We start from the raw sequence: 21,654 nt of genomic DNA, 5'->3' as shown, positions 1-21,654 counted from the left end.
CCAGTTTTAGAAAGCAGTTTTTTTGTTTTTATTTTCTTTGGCCTTTCCCCTTCCTAATACAAGTGGAAAATATCTCATATATCCTCAGAAATATTTCCTTTAGGAATTGTGGATTGAGAAAAAAAATGCAAGGCGGCTAAGGTGTATTTGGGTAGGTACATTTTTGAAACTATTATTCTTTCTGCTAATGACAAACTATAAGATAATGACTCATCCTCAGAGATCTGTTATTGCAAGAGTTCTCTTGTGCTGCTATTTTGTACATGTGTTATAGTGCATGTGTCCATATGTTTGTGTTAGCGGGTGTGAGTGTTTAAAGTGCCTTTTGGCTGGAGTGTTTACGTGTTTGTTTGAGTGGAGCACTATGTTGTATAGTAAGACATGGAGCATCTGTAGCTTCTTTGCTCGACTGCACAGTGTGGCATCCGCAGGGCTAGCACTCTCTGGGCCTCATAATCCCTCTCTCTCTCTACTGCCGCTGCCAGCCAAGGTGAGGCCCTCAGGTAGGGGTTAAAGTGAGATCTGTAGAGAGACCAACAAAGAGCCACACACAGCCACACACAGCCACACACACACGCACACACACACACGGTGGGGGTGACTCTGATCATCACCTCAGCTATTGATATTCAAATCCAGCGTCTGTTCCCAATCTGTGGCCTGTGAGGTACATTCTGGCACTGCCCATATTAGCTTACTAAACACTTACTGTTTGTTATTGTACTATGGTACAAATACACAGAGAATTTTCTACAACATCTGCAGTAGAGTTGCACAATATGGACGATGTTAGACATTGCAGTGGAAACAAATTATGATTTAAACGTGCCTCTGACTGTGTATGCAGCAAAAAAAAGGCCCTGCTGTCTGATGACTGTGGGTATTGTTCATAAGGCTATATGACCTTCATGACAGCTGATATAATCCTACATACACATTTATATAGGCTTAGTCGAACAAGCAACACTTGACTTTTGTCAGCTTCACTGTTAAGTGAAGAACACTCATGTCAAGTTTTTGTTCATCAGATTCTGTCATAACACTTCCTGGGGTAAAATGACGTCATGATATGTAACAACTACATTTTTGGTTGCATTGTGTCCATCTCACAGTTTGTCTCCTGTTTCTAATAGTGTGTATTTTAACCCACGTTTCTTAAAATATAACAGTGGACATTTTAACACTGACATTTTTAATTCATGTTGTTCTCAAATATGACAGAAAATGGCCTGTAATCATCCTACATCAAAGTAGTTTTTCAATAAGAATTGAGAGGAAGACAGAAAAAAAAGATGTGACTCCATAAAGCAGGTGTTTTGAGTGCCAGAAAATTTGGCAAAGAACAGTTGAAAAAGGGACACATTTAAGTTTCTTCCATGTAGAGGACGTGTTAACTTTCCACTTTGTAAATCAACAGAACATTTTGTGTATGCAGCTGTATATCTTTGCTGTCCAAAGAAAACCATGTATCTCCATTTTGGCAATTTTTATTTTTCTATATTACTTCAACGCTCAAGAGCTCTCCTTTAGATTGTGTGAACATTTTGTGATAAATGGACCAATATAAATACTCTAAAATCATTTGAAATAATATCTCTTTACATTAACTTAGATTAAAAGGTTTTTTCTAGTTTCCTGTTTATTTTCCTTTGTTTTGTTATTCATTATTAAACAGCATGGTAATACTTTACAATACTGTTTCATAGTTAATAAGTAACTAATCAGGAACTAAGCAGGAACAAATAAGTAGTTCTGCATTAATGCTTAAGTAACAACCCTTAACTACCAAGGACTACTTGTTAACTACTCAGTAGATAATAATGTACTAATGCTTAAGGTAGTTCTTTATTAACAATAAATACTGAGTCTCATAGAGAATTACTCAGTAACTATGGTTTCTTAGAATAACTACTCATAAATTAATGATCAATTCAACAATAATTGCTCAATAGCTGAGTCTGACAAGGTTCCTGCTGAACTACTAACTAATATAGTTTATTGCAACGCTTCTAAGAGTAGTGAAATACACACAAACAGGTATCCTCAGAGAAGGCTGGGACATCACACCACACTGTAATGACTGGTGTCCCTCGTGTGCTTGTTCTGATCAGAAACCTTAAAAGTCTAATGTAAATCTTCATATTTGGCCATGTGAACCAGCTTGTACATTAGTCTACAAATGGGATAAATGCTAAAATACTTCAGTAGTCAGTAGATCCGTCTGCTTACCTCTCATCTTTAGAAAAGAAAAAAAAGTTATTTTCTGCAGGAGCAAATGTGTCACTGTTTCTTCTGAACAGTATTTCTCCTTTAATGTCCTTTTGAGGGCAGGGTCAGTTGAAGAGAGGGCTCACAGAAATATCTGAATGTGTATGTGTCCTGCCTTCAAATTCACTTGGTTCTACATATTACCAAGTGATTGTAATTACTGTCTGTCAGATAATGATTGAGATGTTGCTGTTCTTCGTTAGGAGTTAATGATTATCAGAAACAATATAAAATTAAACACGTGGTAACTCATTATTATGAACTAGAAACGCAATTAGCTGACTTTCTAACTAATCTGAGCTAAGTATGTATGGTCTTTTTGTACAATGTCTGTTTTATCATGTTGTTTCAGATTCATAAGCATGTTAGTGCTTTATTAATCCTAAAGTTGCTGCCGTTCTGTTATGAATGCATGTTAGCTAGCTAGTTAATTTAGCTAATGTGAGCTAAGCTAATAGGCAGTAAAACTTTGTGCCTCAGATATAAAACAAAAATATGTGTAAGTAATGTACTAGCAGAATATACTGTGACTGGTCTCAGTGCTCATACTTTCTCTTTTAGTGGTAATGACAAATTTTGATTTCATTTTGTTTGGGTGTATTATTTTCAGTGATATAGCTAGCTAACCCAGGAATGTTTTCATGTTTTGACTGTTCACTAATAAAAAAGGAGTCAATAAACAACTTGTACTACAGTATATCATTTCTTAGGGGTTTTTACTTCTGATGTAGTTTGATTTTAATACAGTTCCTGACCATGAGTAATTCCTAGTTTATTAATAGTGAGTTACCATGTGTTTCACTTTATAATATTGTTCATGATCATCATTAACTCCTTGTTCTTTAATAGTGAGTTACTGTATTTCACTGTATAATACTTTTCCTGATTATGATTAACTCCTAGTTAATAAATAATGAACTGCCATGTATTTCACTTTACAATACTGTTTCAGATCATGATTAACGTCTTGTTCGTTAGTAATGAGTAACCATGTGTTTCACTTTATAATACTGTTCTTGATCATCATTAACTCCTAGTTCATTAGTAATGAGTTACCATGTGTTTCATTTTATACTGTTCCTCATCATCAATAACTCCTAGTTCATTAATAAAGAGTTACCATTGCTTCATTTTATATTGTTCCAGATCATCATTAGCTCTTGATGAAGAACAACAGCACCTTATTCATTATCTAACAGACAGTAATTACATAATCACGTGGTAATATGTAGAACCAAGTGAATTTGAAGGCAGGACACATACACATTCTGATATTTCTGTGAGCCCTCTCTTCAACTGTCCCTGCCCTCAGAGGACATTAAAGGAGAAATACTGTCACATCTGCTCCTGCAGAAAAGAACTGTGTTTTCTTTTCTAAAGATGAGAGTGCATTAGCATTTTAAGGTTTCTCATCAAAACAAACACATGAGGAACATCAGTCAGTACTGTGTGGTGTGATGTCACAGGCTTTTTTAAGAATACCTGTTTTTGTGAATAGAAATGGAGAGTATAATCCATTATGGTGTAGAGACTGTATACTGTGTAGTGTATGTCACTACTGTTTCACTGAAGTGTTGGAATAAACTACATCAGTTAGTAGTTCAGCAGGAACCTTGTCAGACTCAGCTGTTGAGCAATTATTGTCGAATTGATCATTCATTTATGAGTAGTTATTCTAAGAAACCATAGTTACAAAGTAATTCTCTATGAGATTCAGTAGTTTGCTTAGTTAATAGAGAACTACCCTAATCATTAGTTCTTTATTACTTACTGAACAGTTAACTAGTAGTCCTTGGTAGTTAAGAGTAGTTATTTAACTGTTAATGCAGCACTACTCATTCATTCCTGCTTAGTTCTTGATTAGTTACTTATTAACTACGAAACAGTATTGTAAAGTGTTACCAACAGTATTAATGCTGAAGGGTTTAAGAAGCCACCTCCATTTCTGTTCTTATGGTTTGAACAGTTACACCAAATGGTCTTACAACACCCCCTAAATAGGATATCCTGGGGCAGAAAGTAAGGTATTTACAACAGGATTCAAATGTCCCACTCTGTTCTGTGTGACTCTACTGGGGGTGGGGGGTCAGTGGCATAGGATAAAAACTGTGTGTCTGAGCTGCTGTTCAGATTGGGGTGAGACTAAGGCAGATATACTGAGTGCTCATTTTTTAATAAAACCATCATTATTTCTACAAACCTCAGAGTCTCCTGAATCTCTTCCATGGCAAGATCAAATATGTTCTACGCCTTCTTCTGTAAAGTGACTATTTTGGAGATACTTGTTTTTCTTTAGACAGCGATGATTTGCATTATTGTTATAATCAATTGCATCAATAACTATAATAATTCAAATATCAATCTCTAATCTAATTCTAATCATGAATTTATTAAATCATATTCTGGATCTGTCACTGACGGGTAGGTTTATGAATGATCTGTCTGGTTTATTTACTTCTGTGAAGGGAAGTGTAGCTGTCTTTATGAATGTGTAGCATGGAACCTCAAACCTTGACAGATTTTATTGTGTTGATTGATTCACAGTGTCCGAGAGCTCACAGCCTGTCAATGTCATAAAGATGTGTTATGAATGATTTATGTGTAAAAACAATTTTAACACTGTTCTGTCTTTAACCTTCAACCTCAGACATGACCAAACCTGATAAGACAAGACCTCTTGGTTTATTACGTGTTTTCATTTTGGCTTGCAGGACCTCCATTTATCGTGTCCCCTCCAGAGAACATAACTGTAAACATATCCCAGGATGCATTCTTCACCTGCCAGGCCGAGGCGTATCCTGGCAACCTGACGTACACCTGGTTCTGGGAGGAAGATAATGTCTTCTTCAAGAAGTAAAGTTATGATCGGGTTCATTACTGTACCATACCTCACTGTCAGTGACCCCTGCTGTAGCCATGCAATATTGTATGTATATCACTGTCCATACACTGTGCACTGCCCATCCTCATTCAGGTTTACCATCAGTACCATCAGTCTCGAAAAAAGGTGCTAAGAGGGTTCTTTGGAGCAATGCCATAGAATTACCACTTTTGGTTCTCTACATAACCTTTGAAAGGGTGGTTCTTAAAAAACACATTATTCTGAAAATGAGAGTAAAGAGTAAAGAACCTTTTGAAAAAGTTTAAAGAACCTCTATGTACAGTGCATCCGGAAAGTATTCACAGCGCTTCACTTTTTCCACATTTTGTTTTGTTACAGCCTTATTCCAAATTTAATTATATTAATCTTTTTCCTCAAAATTCTACACAAAATACCCCATTGTGACCATGTGAAAAAAGTTTTCTCAAGAGTTTTGAAAATGTATTAAAATTAAAAAACAAAGAAATCATATTTACATAAGTATTCACAGCCTTTGCCATGAAGCTCAAAATTGAGCTCAGGTGCATCCTGTTTCCACTGATCATCCTTGAGATGTTTCTACAGCTTAAATGGAGTCCACCTGTGGTTGATTGGACATGATTTGGAAAGGCACACACCTGTCTATATAAGGTCCCACAGTTGACTGCATGTCAGAGCGCAAACACCAAGCATGATTGTCTGTAGACCTCCGAGACAAAATTGTCTCGAGGCACAAATCTGGGGAAGGATACAGAAAAATTACTGCTGCGTTGAAGGTCCCAATGAGCACAGTGGCCTCCATCATTCGTAAATGGAAGAAGTTCGGAACCACCAGGACTCTTCCTAGAGCTGGCCGGCCGTCTAAATTGAGCGATCGGGGGAGAAGGGCCTTGGTCAGGGAGGTGACCAAGAACCCAATGATCACTCTGTCAGAGCTCCAGCGTTCCTCCGTGGAGAGAGGAGAACCTTGCAGAAGGACAACCATCTCTGCAGCAATCCACCAATCAGGCCTGTATGGCAGAGTGGCCAGGCGAAAGCCACTCCTTAGTAAAAGGCACAAGGCAGCCCGTCTGGAATTTGCAAAAAGGCACCTGAAGGACTCTCAGACCATGAGAAACAAAATTCTCTGGTCTGATGAGACAAAGATTGAACTCTTTGGTGTGAATGCCAGGCGTCATGTTTGGAGGAAACCAGGCACTGCTCATCACGAGGCCAATACCATCCCTACAGTCAAGCATGGTGGTGGCAGCATCATGCTATGGGGATGTTTCTCAGCAGCAGGAACTGGCAGACTAGTCAGGATAGAGGGAAAGATGAATGCCGCAATGTACAGAGACATCCTGGATAAAAACCTGCTCCAGAGCGCTCTTGACCTCAGACTGGGGCGACGGTTCATTTTTCAGCAGGACAACGATCCGAAGCACACAGCCAAGATCTCAAAGCAGTGGCTTCAGGACCACTCTGTGAATGTCCTGGAGTGGCCCAGCCAGAGCCCAGACTTGAATCCGATTGAACATCTCTGGAGAGATCTGAAAATGGCTGTGCACAGACGTCTCCCATCCAACCTGATGGAGCTTCAGAGGTACTGCAAAGAAGAATGGGCAAAACTGCCTAAAGATAGGTGTGCCAAGCTTGTGGCATCATATTCAAAAAGACTTGAGGCTGTAGTTGCTGCCAAAGGTGGTTCTACAAAGTATTAAGCAAAGGCTGTGAATACTTATGTAAATATGATTTCTTTGTTTTTTAATTTTAATAAATTTTCAAAACTCTCGAGAAAACGTTTTTCACATGGTCACAATGGGGTATTTTGTGTAGAATTTAGAGGAAAAAGATTAATTTAATTCAATTTGGAATAAGGCTGTAACATAACAAAATGTGGAAAAAGTGAAGCGCTGTGAATACTTTCCGGATGCACTGTAATGTAAAAGTTTTACATTGATTTTCCTAGAACCGCATATATGTTTAAAGAATGTATGAACTTGTACTGCTCTGTTAATGGGGCAATCTAGCCTAAAACTAGAGCTTCGTGTTATTTGTTGTGTTATATAATATTCTATAGCACACAAGGCTCCCTCAGGCTCAGCGGCTTAATCTTATGTGAATATATGATGCAACCATTGAGAACATCCTTACAGCGATAAAGAAATCTTCAATGCTAGTGTAACCATCAGTGTAGAGGCTAACAAATACAGACATGATATGTGGCTTCGTACCAGTAACAGCTATATGGATTCCTTCTGCACTGGCCAGCTAGCAAGGAAAAAAAATCTGATCAACATACCCTTAAGTATCTGCCCCAGCATGCTTTATAGTTTCCTGAAAGCTTCTTCTAGTTTCAATAGACATAATCAGAAAGGGAAATCCCACTTTGGAGACCACTTGCCCTTGCTGTAGATTTACAAGAGATTTTGGCAGGAGTTTCCCTTTAATGCAATTTTTAAGGTGCAATTAAGAAGTCTGTTCTTTATAAATGACTGTATCTCTCACTTTAAAAGTCTAATAATAGATGTACATGCAGGATGTCATGTTTAAATGTAGATTTTTTAAAGTGAATTGTGCTATTAATGGATTCCATCTTATATGAGCTGAAAATCTAGCTGATTTATTTCCATCTGCATGAGCACTGAGCTGCACTCCACAGAAGCGTGACTGACTTTAGTGGAGTTGTATTGCTGGATTGTTGCGCTGCTTATGCATTTCTCACTCATCTTCACATTGTATACGTGTGTCAGTGTGTCACTGAGCTTGTCGCTTCACGATCATACACACCTCTGAGCTTCCTCACACATTTCTTTCTCAGTCTCTACAGTTATTTTAATTTGACACTGCATTACTGAATACTTAAATGCTAGCTGTTTGATGTGCCTGATTTAGTCAAGTCTGTATAATGGGGAGCAGGTGGGTTTGAGTTTGATGTTATTCTATTCTATAGTCAGTTTAGACAAACTATATTTCTCAGTGCAGTACAAATAGCAAGATGTGGAGTTCTCCTTTGAGAATAAAAATGTGGGGTTTTAGTTAAACTGATAAAGAAAATTATAATATGCCAGGTCACAGCAGTGATATACAGGGGAATAGATGAACTGACAATACAGAGCCACTAGGTAGAGCGGTCCCCGAAAGGCCTTGATCAAAAAGAATCAATAACTAATTTTACATATATAGTGATGTAAATATTTTCAATCATAGTCATGTGAGGATATATGATTTACTTCCACACAATCGTTCAAAAGTTTGGTATCACTCATGTTAGTCTTATTGATGGCTGTCATTCAATAATATTTTATACAATGTAGATTGCAATGTCATAAACTGGACATCAAAGTGAGAAGTTATGACTTGTTTATTTCATGGTAAAAATACCTTATCCCATAAATAAACTGTAAAGAGCTATCTGATTGGTGAGGTTTGGTCACTGCTTTCTGAATATGAGGCATTCTGGATATTAATTTTATTTAATGTTCATTCTCAATGGTTTGTATCCTTCTCAGTTATTATGAAATATTAGAATAATAATTAAATATGTCTCAAATATGTCTCCAAAACCTCCATGATGATAAAGAACAAGACCCAGTTTCCCTCGCCCGGATCAGGGTTACCAGGGCCTCATCCTGGAGCCAGGCCTGGGGGAGGGACTCCTTGGCGAGCGCCTGGTGGCCGGGCCTTTACCCATGGGTGGGCTCAGCCCGAAAGAGTTACATGGGTCCACTCTCCCATGGACCCACTACCCGTTGGAGAGGTACTTATGGGGGTCTGGTGCAATGTGGATCGGGTGGCAGCCGAAGGCGGGGGCCTTGGCGTTACGATCCTCGGCTACTGAAACTGGCTCTCAGAACATGGAACGTGACCTCTCTGGCAGGGAAAGAGCCCGAGCTAGTGTGTGAGGTTGAGAGATACCAACTAGATATAGTTGGGCTCACCTCAACACATGGCAGGGGCTCTGGAACAGACTCTCTGGAGAGGGGTTTGACTTTATTCCACTCTGGAGTTGTCCAGGGTGAGAGGCGTCGGGCAGGAGCGGGCTTACTCATAGCTCCCTGGCTCAGCGCCTGTACATTGGGGTTTTCTCCGTTGGATGAGAGGATTATTTCCTTGTGCCTTCGAGTCGGGGAACTGGCTCTGACTGTTGTCTGTGCTTATGCACCGAATGGCAGCTCGGAGTACCCGGCCTTCTTGGAGACCCTGGAGGGGGTACTGGAAAGTGCTCCCTGTGGGGACTCCATTGTCTTGCTGGGTGACTTCAATGCTCACATGGGCAATGACAGTGAGACTGGAAGGACGTGATTGGGAGGAACGGCCTCCCCGATCTGAGTTCTGTGCTCACCACAGTCTGTCTATAACGAACACCATGTTCGAACACAAAGGTGTGCATAAGTGCACATGGCATCAGGACACCTTAGGCCACAGTTTGTTGATTGACTTCATAGTTGTGTCATCGGATTTGCGACTATGTATTTTGGACACCCGAGTGAAGAGAGGAGCGGAGCTGTCAACCGATCACCACCTATTAGTGAGTTGGATCAGATGGCAGGTGAAAATACTGGACAGACCTGGCAGACCCAAACGAGTTGTGAGGGTCTGTTGGGAACGTCTGGCAGAGGAACCTACCAGAAAGATCTTCAACTCCCACATCCAGCAGAGTTTCGACTGCATACCGAGGGAGGCCGGTGACATTGAGTCCCCAAACCCACTGGTGGACACTTCGGGTAAAAGAAGTCATCAAGCTTTCAAGGAGAAAGAGTCCTATCGGGCCTGGTTGGCTTGTGGGACTCTGGAGGCAAAAGATGGGTACCCGAAGGCCATGGAGAAAGACTGTCGACAGGCACTGAAAAGGTTCTGGCAAACCGTCAGGCACCTCAGGAGAGGAAAGCGGTTCCCGACCAACACTGTATACAGTGGGGTTGGGTGGGCTGCTGACTTCGACTGGGGACGTCATTGGATGGTGGAAGGAATACTTCAAGGATCTTCTCAATCCCACCAATCATCCTTCCCCAGAGGAGGCAGAGCTTGGAGATCCGAGTGAGGGTCCATCCATCACTCAGGCTGAGGTAGCCAAGGTGGTTGGAAAACTCCTCTGCCACATTGCATGGACATCCGTGGAATGGCAGACCAGGGTGGTGTTCCCGCTTTTTAACGGTGTGTTCCAACTACCGGGGCATCACACTTCTTAGCCTACCCGGTAAGTTGTCGATAGTTGAATCTCAGCTACAGGAGGAACAATGTGGGTTTTGCCCAGGTCGTGGAACACTGGACCAACTTTTTATCCTCACCCGGGTCCTGGAGGGTGCATGGGAGTTCGCCCAACCAGTCCACGTGTTTTGTTGATTTGGAGAAGGCATTCAACCGCGTCCCTCAGGGGATCCTGTGGGGAGTGCTTCAGGAGTATGGGGTGAGGGGCTTGTTGTTACGGACCATTCAGTCCCTGTACAAACGGAGCAGGAGCTGTGGTCCTGTTAGCGTCATCAGGCCGGGACCTCCAGCTCTCTCTGGACCAGTTTGCAGACGAGTGTGAAGCGGCTAGGATGAAAATCAGCACCTCTAAATCTGAGACCATGGTCCTCAGTCGGAAAAGGGTAGAATGCTCTGTCCAGGTTGGGAGTGAATCCTTGCCCCAAGTGGAGGATTTTAAATATCTTGGGATTTTGTTCATGAGTGAAGGTCCGTCATGGTGAAGAGAGAGCTGAGCCAGTGGGCGAAGCTGTCAATTTACCGGTCAGTCTACGTTCCGAGTCTCACCTGTGGTCCTGAGCTTTGGGTAGTGACCGAAAGAACAAGATCACGGATACAAGTGGCCGAAATGAGCTTTCTCCACAGGGTCGCTGGGCTCTCCCTTAGAAATAGGGTGAGAAGATCTGCGATTCGCGAGAGGCTCGGAGTAGAGCCGCTGCTCCTCCACGTTGGGAGAAGCCAGTTGAGGTGGTTCAGGGATCTGGCAAGGATGGCCTCTGGGCGCGTCCCTAGGGAGGTGTTCCAGACAGGGAAGACCCAGGACACGTTGGAGGGATTATATCTCTCGACTGTCTTGGGAACGCCTCGGTATCTCTCCGGAATAGCTGGAGGAGGTGGCGGGGGAGAGGGAGGCCTGGGCCTCTTTGCTTACGCTGCTGCCCCCGCGACCCAGACCCGGATAAGCGGTTGAGGATGGATGAATGGATGGAGAATAATAATTAGAAATGGAAGGGGTTTTGAGGATGGACACATGTGCAGACTAGCTTTATTGAGGGTAATCCAACACTTGTAGTCATCATAGTCAGGGGTCAAAACACAAGCAGAGAAGTGCACTCAAGACAAATCCACAATCTGTAAAAGAAAATGCAGAAGAACAGAGCTAAGGTCAAAACACAGTAGACACAAAGCAAGGAAAAGGCTCAGAAATGGAAGCTTACTATCCAACATACTGTTTAGGTGTGGGAGTCCACAAAATAATGACACCATGATGATGCTTCTGCAGCAAAATTGGTTTTACATCACTGATTCCAAACTTTTGAACTGTGATCCCAAACTTTTAAATGGAAGTGTAATTGCTTATCTTGTTAACTGAAGTTATAAGAAGTGGAAGTGACAGTTAGGCACTCAGCTCAGTAACAGCGCATAGGCTTCCTTTATGTGCTGTCACTTCATATTTTCATCCGATATGTCTCAAATCATCAAGAAAGAATGTCTGGTGTTCCTGAGTCCTTCAGATTGATCTTATGTACATTAACATGGAATTATAGGTCAGCTGTAAATAGGTCCTGTTCTAATTGTAGGCTGAGCTCACTTGGGTTCCATTCTGAATCGTGAGCCTACTATAGACTGATTGTGGTCAGATCTGATTTCATTTTGGTCTGATCTCAGTCTGATCTCAGTCTAGTTTAAACTTAGTCTGGTCTGATCTCGATCTGACCTCAGTCTGGCCTGATCTTAGTGATCAAGACTGAGATCACTTTGAGGTCAGTCTTGTCTGGTCTGATCTGATCTCAGTCTGATCTCTGTCAGAGTGTAAGATGGCTCAGATTCTGCCCGCATGTCTCTGCTCTCCTTGCTCCCCTGACAGAAATATCAAGTGACATGGTGCTTGTGTCATCATACGCTCCACTAGCACTGATTATAAGTAGCGTAGCCCTGAGCTATCCTAGAATCCCTCATGCGTGGCCTGTACACTCTATAGAAAAAGGATCTTATGGCTTTTTTGCTCTGCTGAAAGCACAGGGGAAGGGAGCAGAGGGAGACTGGGGCATGAATAGAGCTCACTCAAGCACTCTGTCTGCTCAAGCTGTTTTGACTTTCCCTATTCTCTTCTCTTGATAGCTGTGGATAGCTTTTGGAGAGTGTTTTGATTTATAAGAGTTTTCCATTTTAATTACATGGGTGTACCTTCATGGAGTTAGAAAAATGTAACTAAATGTACAATTATTTATCAGTACACTAATGTTAATTTTACTGAAGCTACCTTTCTCATTCTTTCTGCAGTGATCTGAAGCGCAGAGTGAGAATTCTGATCGATGGCTCCCTAATCATTGCCCAGGTGAAACCTGAAGATGTTGGGAAGTATACCTGCAGTCCCAGTAACAGCCTTGGCCGGCCGCCCTCTGCATCAGCATACCTGATAGTGCAATGTGAGTATGGCTACGTGTCCTGCTGATGTAGTACTTATATATCATCATTACATACATGCAGCTTAGACCATCACACTGAATCTAAATAGTGCCACATACAATCTACTATTCTTCCTTGCGTGCCCCATACAAACCATGCTGCTTGATACTGATCAAATGGTACTGTTATAAGGCTCAATTCATCCTTTCAGCAAGAACCTACTTCTAGCTGAATAGGTGGGTTTATGTAAATTCATTGGTTTTATGACACCACAACAAACAGTGAAACAATAAACAAATGCTTTGGTTCTATATGTGGACAGAATGGATGAAGGAGTGAACAGTACTAATAAGTGCTAATATTTACGTATTGCATAAAACTATTTAACCCCTTAAATGAGCACAACGGCTGGTCCAGTTTTTTTTACGTACTTCTATAGCCAGTTTACTCTGAAATCCCTGTAGATACTGAGTAATAACATTTCATATGTAATAAGCCTGAGATTTTAAGGGGTTAAAAATGAGGAAACATGTTTTTCCATGATATGGGCCCTTTAAATATGGGATAAGAAAATGCAATGATTTCTTCAACCGGTGGCTTAAGTTAGTAATAAGTTAGTTATGCTATCACTTATTGGTCCAGTTTCAGTAAAACAGTGTGCAGTTGTTCTGGCAATAATGATTTCCCTTTCAGAATATTACATTTTGGTGATATCACTGATATTCATAGTCGTGAGATCATTTTCCTCAATATACCTCTCCCATACCCGTTGGCTTATATAAAGTAATGCATTACTTTTGCTTTCATGCAATGCATGTACTCATTACATGCCGTTATGCTAAGAATGTTAAGCGAAGGCCTTTATCCTCATGGCTGTATTATCCTTGTGGTGGGTTGAAACATATGTAATTCAATTACTCCCCTCTTCATATAGCCTGTATGTTGAACAATAGAACTGAGCTGGGATTTTTTTTCTATTAGGGTTTTGTGTCATAATTGATTGGAGGTTACCCCAGTCTCCAAGACAATTCAGAGCGCTCGTGTGTGGGCTTCGGGGTGTGTTAGCTTCAGCCAGCAGCCCAGCGCTTTCTATTTGCAGCCTGAAGATTGGAATGGCCCTTTGTCCCTGGAGTCAGGGCTTGAATTGAAGCAGTGACCTTGAGTACGTAAGCCAGAAGATCAGTCAGTTGTGGCTCTATACAAGTACACGTGTAGGGAACGCGCCTGAAGTAACCATACAATGTATATGCCTCATTTTGCTTAATGAATTTGAGGGAAAAAGCTAGCAGGACGTGCATATGGAGAATAGTGGGATGGACGAGTGCTGCGACCGTCCAGAGGAGACGACGTGCCATTCATGGTGACTGTGGTATCCTAGGCAACAGACATTTTGAATTCCCTCGGTCTCAGGCACGAGATTGGCCCACGTTGGTTCAGCAGGGAAGTGTGGCAGGTTAGAGAGAGAGAGAGAGAGAGAGAGAGAGAGAGGCATTACATCATAGTTTAGCTGAGCTGAGGCTGAGAGAGAGAAAGCACCGGCTGCAGGAGGCTCATCCTATCATACTTAAAAACCCAATCAGCGCTCTAATTCAGAATCGTAGCATCGATCTGTTTGCTCCTATTATGCAATACACCCCCCCCCCCCCCCCCTCGTCTTGTGGAACTGTTTGACAGCTGGTGGCGGCAGCTGCCTATTCGGAAGGCTTTTGGAGAAGCCCTTGTGGTTTTGAAGCAGAGGGAATATGTGCTGTGGGATGTGTGGTGAGGAGTCTCCGGGTTTCACAACCTGGACAGCCCTGTGTGTGTTTTTTGACTCATAAACTCATAAATATTAAACACACCTTGGTTTGTCTCACATTGTGCATTATGGTATCATAATACTTAGCATATGGCAGAATGAATTCATTTTGTTTAAAAGAAGATACATTTGCACCTGTTACTATCATATCCAACTTGATCAGTTTATATATTGCTGATATATGTATAATTTGTAATAGCCTTTGAGCCTGTGTTGTATTTAGTCATATCATTTGTATGCTGTTGGTATTCCATCCATTTATGTAAGCTATTTCAGCAAATTCCTCATGCAAATGTGCTTGGCCAATAAAGTGATTCTGAGTCTGATGTGTGAAGTGAGAGAGAGAGAGAGAGAGAGAGAGAGAGAGAGAGAGAGAGAGAGAGAGAGAGAGAGAGAGAGAGAGAGAGAGAGAGAGGAGGGGGCGATGTGGAGAGGGTGACATCATCTTGTGTGGAAACCCTCTCCTCTGCAGTGACGTCACCTGCAGACGCTTGGCAGGCCAGCGGTTGTGGACACTGGCGCCCCCACAAGACGGCTGGCAGCACTGCAGCTCTGTCCTACACTCAGCACCTTTTTTTCTTTACTCCTTTTTTCTAGTCATTTCTTTCTCTCTGTCACTAAGTCTGTGCTCTCTTTTCTTATTCTTCTTGCTCTCTCTTTAATCCTCTGCTCTTTAATTCTCTTCCATCTTTTTATCTTGCATCTCCTGTAACCCCCCACCCCCACCCCCACCCACCACCCTCCACCACCCTTCCACCTCTGCTAAAAATAGATCCTGGCAGTTTGCCAAGCATAAAGATGGAGCAGTGAATTTCTTCAAAGTGCTCAGCGCATATTCCCCTGCCGGCTACTCCTACAGCGGGCTGCGCTCTAATGAGAGACAGTGATCTACACTCCAAGTTACACATGACTGACTATACCTGTGATGCCGGTATAGATGTCCACTCCACAAAAACCCTACTGCATCTGCACTTGAAGGAATTGGTCCTTTCACGGTTGTCTGCATTTGCTGGTTCTTTTAGCCGGAGGTCAGACACATGGCTCGTTTTTGTACCCAGCTGATGCATTTCTCATTTTCTCTGTCCTGCGGAGTTAGAGTTATCCATATTTCTGGCTACAGCACAGTAGCACATGATCCTTGATTAGGGGATTACTCCATCATTAGAGAATCCATGTCATGAGTGCCAGTCTAATCACTCAGATGGCTATTCTCCTGCTTGCTGCTGGAATCTGGGGGGAGTATCTCCTCTCATCTTGCTGTTAGCTAATGGTTGAAAGGCAGCCAGTGATTCTGCAGTGAGGCAAAATGACCGCTAACGGTCATAATGGTAATTGCAGCTTTCTATTTGTCCTATACTCTTCAAATAAAGGTGCAAAATAGAGTTGTTTGGAGCAGTACCATAGACAAACCAGTTTCAGAACTTTTCAAGCAATAAGAAGTGGTTGGTGTAGTGTAGTGGGTAATATCTCTGTCTTCTGCGCTGTAGACTGGGGTTCAATCCCTACCTGGGTAAACACTCTATACTATACCAATAAGAGTCCTTGGGCAAGACTCCTAATGCTGCTGTTGCCTTCCTGTGTAAAATGATCAAATTGTAAGTCACTCTGAATAGGAGCATCTGCCAATTGCCTTATTAAATGTAAATGAAGAGCTTTTTTTAAAGTGGCCGTATCATGGAAAAATGCTCCTCACTTTTAAGAAATGAAAGAGCTTCTGGTAGGAAGTAAACATGGGTAAAGCTTCTAAATGTACCATTCACTTCCATTTTCCAGCCCATATAATCCATATATGGAAACTAAACTCCAGAAACAGTCTGTTTCTGCATTGATGTCACATGATTCAGCATACAGCAGTTCAGTTACACAGTGGCCAAGGTCATACAGCGGTTTTCCAGGACAGGTTCCACTCGGAACAGGCCTCGCCCAGGTCAACCAAAGAAGTTGAGTCCATGTGTTCGGCATCATATCCAGAGGTTGGCTTCAAAAAATAGATGCATGAGTGCTGCCAGCATTGCTGCAGAGGTTGAAGAAGAGGGAGGTCAGCCTGTCAGTGCTCAGACCATACATCACACAATGCATCAACTCGGTCTGCATGGCTGTCATCCCAGAAGGAAACGTCTTCTGAAGCTGACGCACAAGAAAGCCCGCAAACAGATTGCTGAAGACAAGCAGTCCAAGAACATGGATTACTGGAACCATGTCCTGTGGTCTGACAAGACCAAGATAAACTTGTTTGATTCAGATGGTGTCCAGCATGTGTGGTGGTGCCCTGGTGAGGGTTACCAAGACAACTGTCTCTTGCCTACAGTCAAGCATGGTGGTGGTAGCATCATGGTCTGCAGCTGCTTGAGTGCTGCCATCACTGAGGAGCTGCAGTTCATTGAGGGAAACATGAATTCCAACATGTACTGTGACATTCTGAAGCAGAGCATAATCCCCTCCCTTCGGAAACTGCACCGCATGGCACAATGACACAATAATGACCCCAAACGCACCTTTAAGATGACAATTGCCTTGCTGAAGGTAAAGATGATGGACTGGCCAAGTTTGTCCCCAGACCTAAATCCACTTGAGCACCTGTGGGGCATTCTCAAGTGGAAGGAGGAGGAGCGCAAGGTGTCTAACATCCACCAGCTCCGTGACGTCATCATGGAGGAGTGGAAGAGGATTCCAGTAGCAACCTGTGCAGCTCTGGTGAATTCCATGCCCAAAAGGGTTAAGGCAGTGCTAGATAATAATGGTGGTCACACAAAATATTGGACATGTTCACTGTGAGGTGTACTCACTTATGTTACCAGCTATTTAGACATTAATTTTCAGAGGACAGTAAATCTATTCTGCTATACTAACTGTACACTGACTACTTTAAGTAATATCCAAGTTTCATTTCTTTACTGTTGTCCCATGAAAAGATATAACAAAATATTTGCAGAAATGTTAGGGGTGTACTCACTTTTTGAAATACTGTATAAATACACTGCTGTCAGAACAAAACCTCATCTAACTTTACAGGAGAAGGAAAAACCTACTTTTAATGTAGGTTAATGGAACCAGACCTTTTTTCAAGTAATTTTGGGCCATTTTTTTTGGTCCATTCATGATGAAATGTACACAAAAAGGTAACAGGCATTTTCAAATTATGTTAAAATGGAGATACAAGGTTTTGCTCCTACTGCAGCAATATCACACTTAAAAATTCAGTAGCAAAACAATCTGTTTAATTCTAAGGGATAAAGGGAGATTTTATCATGTAAAAAGGAATTATTATTGTTTATGGCACATAAACTCCTGCATGTGTCATTAGTGCACTACAGGGAAATAAATAAAAACATGAAAAAATAGAGTGTGGACCTTTTAAAGTTCAAAACATTTCTACATAATGGCAACTAAAGGCTTTTCCTAGACATGTACATGCAAGTCTTTATTTTCAAGAGAGTTCTACTAAACCAAGCATCTCTCTTCGTATGTGTCCTGCAGACCCTGCCCGCGTGGTGAACATGCCACCTGTCATTTACGTGGCCATCGGACTGCCTGGGTACATCCGCTGCCCGGTGGATGCCAACCCACCTGTCACTTCAGTGAAGTGGAGAAAAGACGGTCTGCCTCTGCGGGTAGAGAAGGTTAGGCTGCCTCCTGTTCTCAGCCAGCCAGCTAAAGCTGCAGGGCTTTGAGGATATTATGAAGGAGGTATTCTCTGCCTTTTTATCCTTTATGCTTAACGCATGGATCGTATTGTGGAGCTCAGCATTAGCCACAGCTGGAAGCTTTTCAAAAATATTGTGATGTGGAACTGACGCTGAGTTTTGCACTGGTCTCTAGTCTTTCACTCTCAAATGTCAATGACTGATCATCAACTCAGAGAACAAAGATATCATCCTTAAAATGAGAACCTATATTAATTCTTAAACTCTTCCCAGCATTGTTTATCGGCTTTTCTTATCAGTGATTGCAACAGGGAATGCCTTAGATGAAAATTGTTTAGAATCAGTATTTAATTAAAAACATTGGTATGAAAAGAATTCCAGAATATCCCGAATGTTTCATGTTAAAAAAAATGGTGATAGTATCTGAAGACGGGTAACTTAAAGCACACATACATTTAAATGCACAGTTTATGGCATTTAAATCTACATTGTTTAAGATATTATTGTATATAAAATCACAATAATGATTATGATGTGATTCCAAACCTCAGAGTGGTCATGGATAGTACTGTGAAAAAGTCAAAGAAGCTGCTGTTCTCAGAACAGTAGACTGGCCACCCCAGAGCCCAGATCAATAAATTAACGAACATTAATGAATGTGTTTAGGATTATTTGAATCATTAGAAGCAACCAACTTCTAAGACTGAACTTTGGAGGTGTTGAAAATATCCCTGCAGATTTCTTTGACAAACTGAAAGCACATCTTAATAAAATAGAAGCTGTACTAAGGACAAAGAACACACTGAACTGATACCATGTGCAGTTGTTGAAACATGTATGTACTTTCCTGTTAAATATATGTTTTCAGTTGTTTTGTGGGATGTGGGACATGTTATGATCTGTGTTTCAGTACCCTGGCTGGAGCCAGATGGAGGATGGGAGTATTCGAGTGGCTGAGGTGACAGAGGACTCTCTCGGCACCTACACCTGCGTGCCTTACAACGCCCTGGGTACCATGGGACAGTCCCCTCCCGCCCCTCTGGTGCTAAAGGTATCCACATAAACATCTATGGTCATTCACACACATTACATATCAAAAGTATCTTTGTTCTCTGATGTGCTCTGTGTTCATTTGTAGGATCCCCCTAAGTTCCTTGTGGTTCCTGGAGGAGAGTACAGGCAGGAAGCAGGAAGAGAGCTGGTCATCCCCTGTGAGGCAGAAGGAGACCCCTTCCCCAACATTACCTGGAGAAAGGTAACATGAGTCAGAAATTCATGTCAGTCATAAAGTCACCTTGACATACGGTTGTGACTTCAGTATTACATATGCAGCACTGGTGATCGAATATACTGGAGTGTACAAAAGGATTTGACTGACATATACTGGTGAGCCGATAACATCAGCCAATATTGAAGAGTATTGGCAAAAGCACAGAGAACTAGTGACCAATCTGGAAACAGTTTCTTGGTCACATAGCACTCTTTATAGAGGCTGCCTGTAAGACAGACCATATCAGCTCATTTCTATTGCAATAACTAATAAACCTCTCTCCCTCAAGTGAGAGAGCTCAAGGTAGCCTATGTCGTAAGCATTTTGCTATGCAGTGTCTTGAGCTGTATGAATTCACAGATCAAAATTAGCACGGCAACAAAAAGCATTACTGAACTTTATGTCAGTACATACTGAAAGACAGCCAGCTAGCCTAGCTGACTGACAGTTACAATGCACTTATTGTTTAGCAACAAGTAGACACACAGCCAGAAGACGCAGTGTGAATCCCCAAGAAAAGTGCACCTAGCAGTTTTTCAGATATCAGAAAAGCACAGTAGGAGCCTCCTCAGTGTTTGCTGTGTTGTTCTCATTGTCTGTGTTCCACTACAGTGTAAACAGGTCCTCTAGTCGCACTTATATATTCAGTATATCTTATTCAAAATTCTAAATCATACCTAAGTTTTCAAGCGCAACAAATCAGATCATAATTTGTCATGCACTGAATCATTTCCTAAAGAATCATAATCAAATTGAATTACTCTGAAGTTTCACCTCTGATATAGTTTGACAGATCCTGTTAGCATTAGTGCTAACTCATTCATTCTGATGCTCAAACTACTTTCTACCTCCCTCTTCTCCTATTTATCTCTCTCTTGCTTTTTTTTTCTCTCTCACTCACTCACTCTCTCCCTCTCTCTCTCCTTCCATTTCTCTCTCTCCTCCACATGCTCTGTCTCTTCTTTCTCTTGGTCTGTCTCACTTTCTCTCCCTCTCTCTCTCTCTCTCCCTTTCTCTATCACTCACTCATTCTCTCTCTCCCTCTTATGCTCTCTCCCCCCTCCCTCTCTATCTCCTCCTCATGCTCTCTCTCTACTTTCTCTGTCTCACTCTGTCTCACTCTCTCTCTCTCTCTCACTTGCCCCCCCCCCCTCTTTCTCATCTTCTCACTCTTGGTCTCTCTCCTCTTACTCTCTCTCTCTCTCTCTCTCCCTCTCTCTCTCTCCCTCTCTCTCTCTCTCTGTTTCTCTCACTCTTATTGCTCTTTCTGGCAAAGGTAGGGAAGCCCAGCAAGGGCAAGCACAACGTCCTACCCAGAGGCAGCTTACAGTTTAAATCTCTCACCAAGGAGGACCATGGGGAGTGGGAGTGTGTCGCCACCAACGTCGCCACAAGCATCACTGCCAGCACGCACCTCCTAGTAATTGGTAGGAGCCTATGCAGCCGGTGACGCAAAACAGTAACGTACCAGCACAAGCTAATATCACCTTTACTCACTCTGGGGGTCTGCTATGATCAGAGTACACATAGAGTCCAGACATTTCTGTTCGCTTAATTGAAAGCAGAGACGGCTCAGGATCTCTGTTTGCTCTAGAGGCAATATCGTTTTTTATCAGCGTGATTTGATGCCCCTCAAAAGCTCAATTTGTAAACTGCAGCATCTGGTAGACACAGTGAGGAGCAATTTACCAGGCCAGTGGAGTGCAGTGCTGCTGCTATTTGAATATCACAGACAGCCAAGTGTCTAGTTTGGCTGGGAGCATACGCAAGGAAGCACTGAGTCTAATTTGATTTGTGAGAGGTTTTGTTGGTTGAGAGGAACCAGTATAGTTGTAGTTGTGTCATTTAATATAGACAGGGCCTATATTAGAAGGGCAGCTGCAGAAAGGTTGGACTGCCAGCTTAGCCTTCAAACTGTTGTCCAGTGGCTTAGCTGCTGGTGTGTGGCACTTTCTGCTGCTGGCTTCGGCGTGAATGTAAATGTCTAAAGCAAAGTCTTTGTGGACACTCTAATTAGCAGCTGGGTGGCAGCTGCTGGGGCAATTTGTAGGTGTTCAGTGCTGGTTCTGTAGGCCAGCTTGTCTCATTCTTTGCCTCTTTATTTATTGTATTTTCTTATGAATGCCTCTAGTGCAAGTTCCTGTACAAAAGAGCACATTTAATTACTTTTAAAGGCATGTTGTCCTTTGTAAGTGACTTGTAAGAGACTTTAAACCAGCTGGTTGTTAACAGGCCT

The 21,654-nt window shown here is 42.1% G+C and overlaps 1 protein-coding gene across 7 annotated transcripts in view; it reads left to right on the top strand.

The window, feature by feature from the left end:
- igsf9bb (immunoglobulin superfamily, member 9Bb) overlaps positions 1–21,654 on the top strand; it is a 153,170-nt gene that overhangs the window by 90,920 nt on the left and 40,596 nt on the right. For all 7 annotated transcript variants that reach the window (XM_037545910.1, XM_037545909.1, XM_037545914.1 and 4 more), the window contains 6 exons: positions 4,980–5,121; positions 12,581–12,726; positions 17,982–18,124; positions 19,059–19,199; positions 19,287–19,403; positions 20,695–20,845. In XM_037545910.1, coding sequence (XP_037401807.1) covers positions 4,980–5,121; positions 12,581–12,726; positions 17,982–18,124; positions 19,059–19,199; positions 19,287–19,403; positions 20,695–20,845 — 840 coding nt within the window. The remainder of the gene's footprint in view (positions 1–4,979; positions 5,122–12,580; positions 12,727–17,981; positions 18,125–19,058; positions 19,200–19,286; positions 19,404–20,694; positions 20,846–21,654) is intronic.

Source organism: Pygocentrus nattereri, chromosome 16 (genome assembly GCF_015220715.1).
Source record: "Pygocentrus nattereri isolate fPygNat1 chromosome 16, fPygNat1.pri, whole genome shotgun sequence".
Lineage (NCBI taxonomy): Eukaryota > Metazoa > Chordata > Actinopteri > Characiformes > Serrasalmidae > Pygocentrus > Pygocentrus nattereri.
The sequence above is the reverse complement of the archived record's forward strand: the minus strand, read 5'-3'. Positions and strand labels throughout refer to the sequence as shown.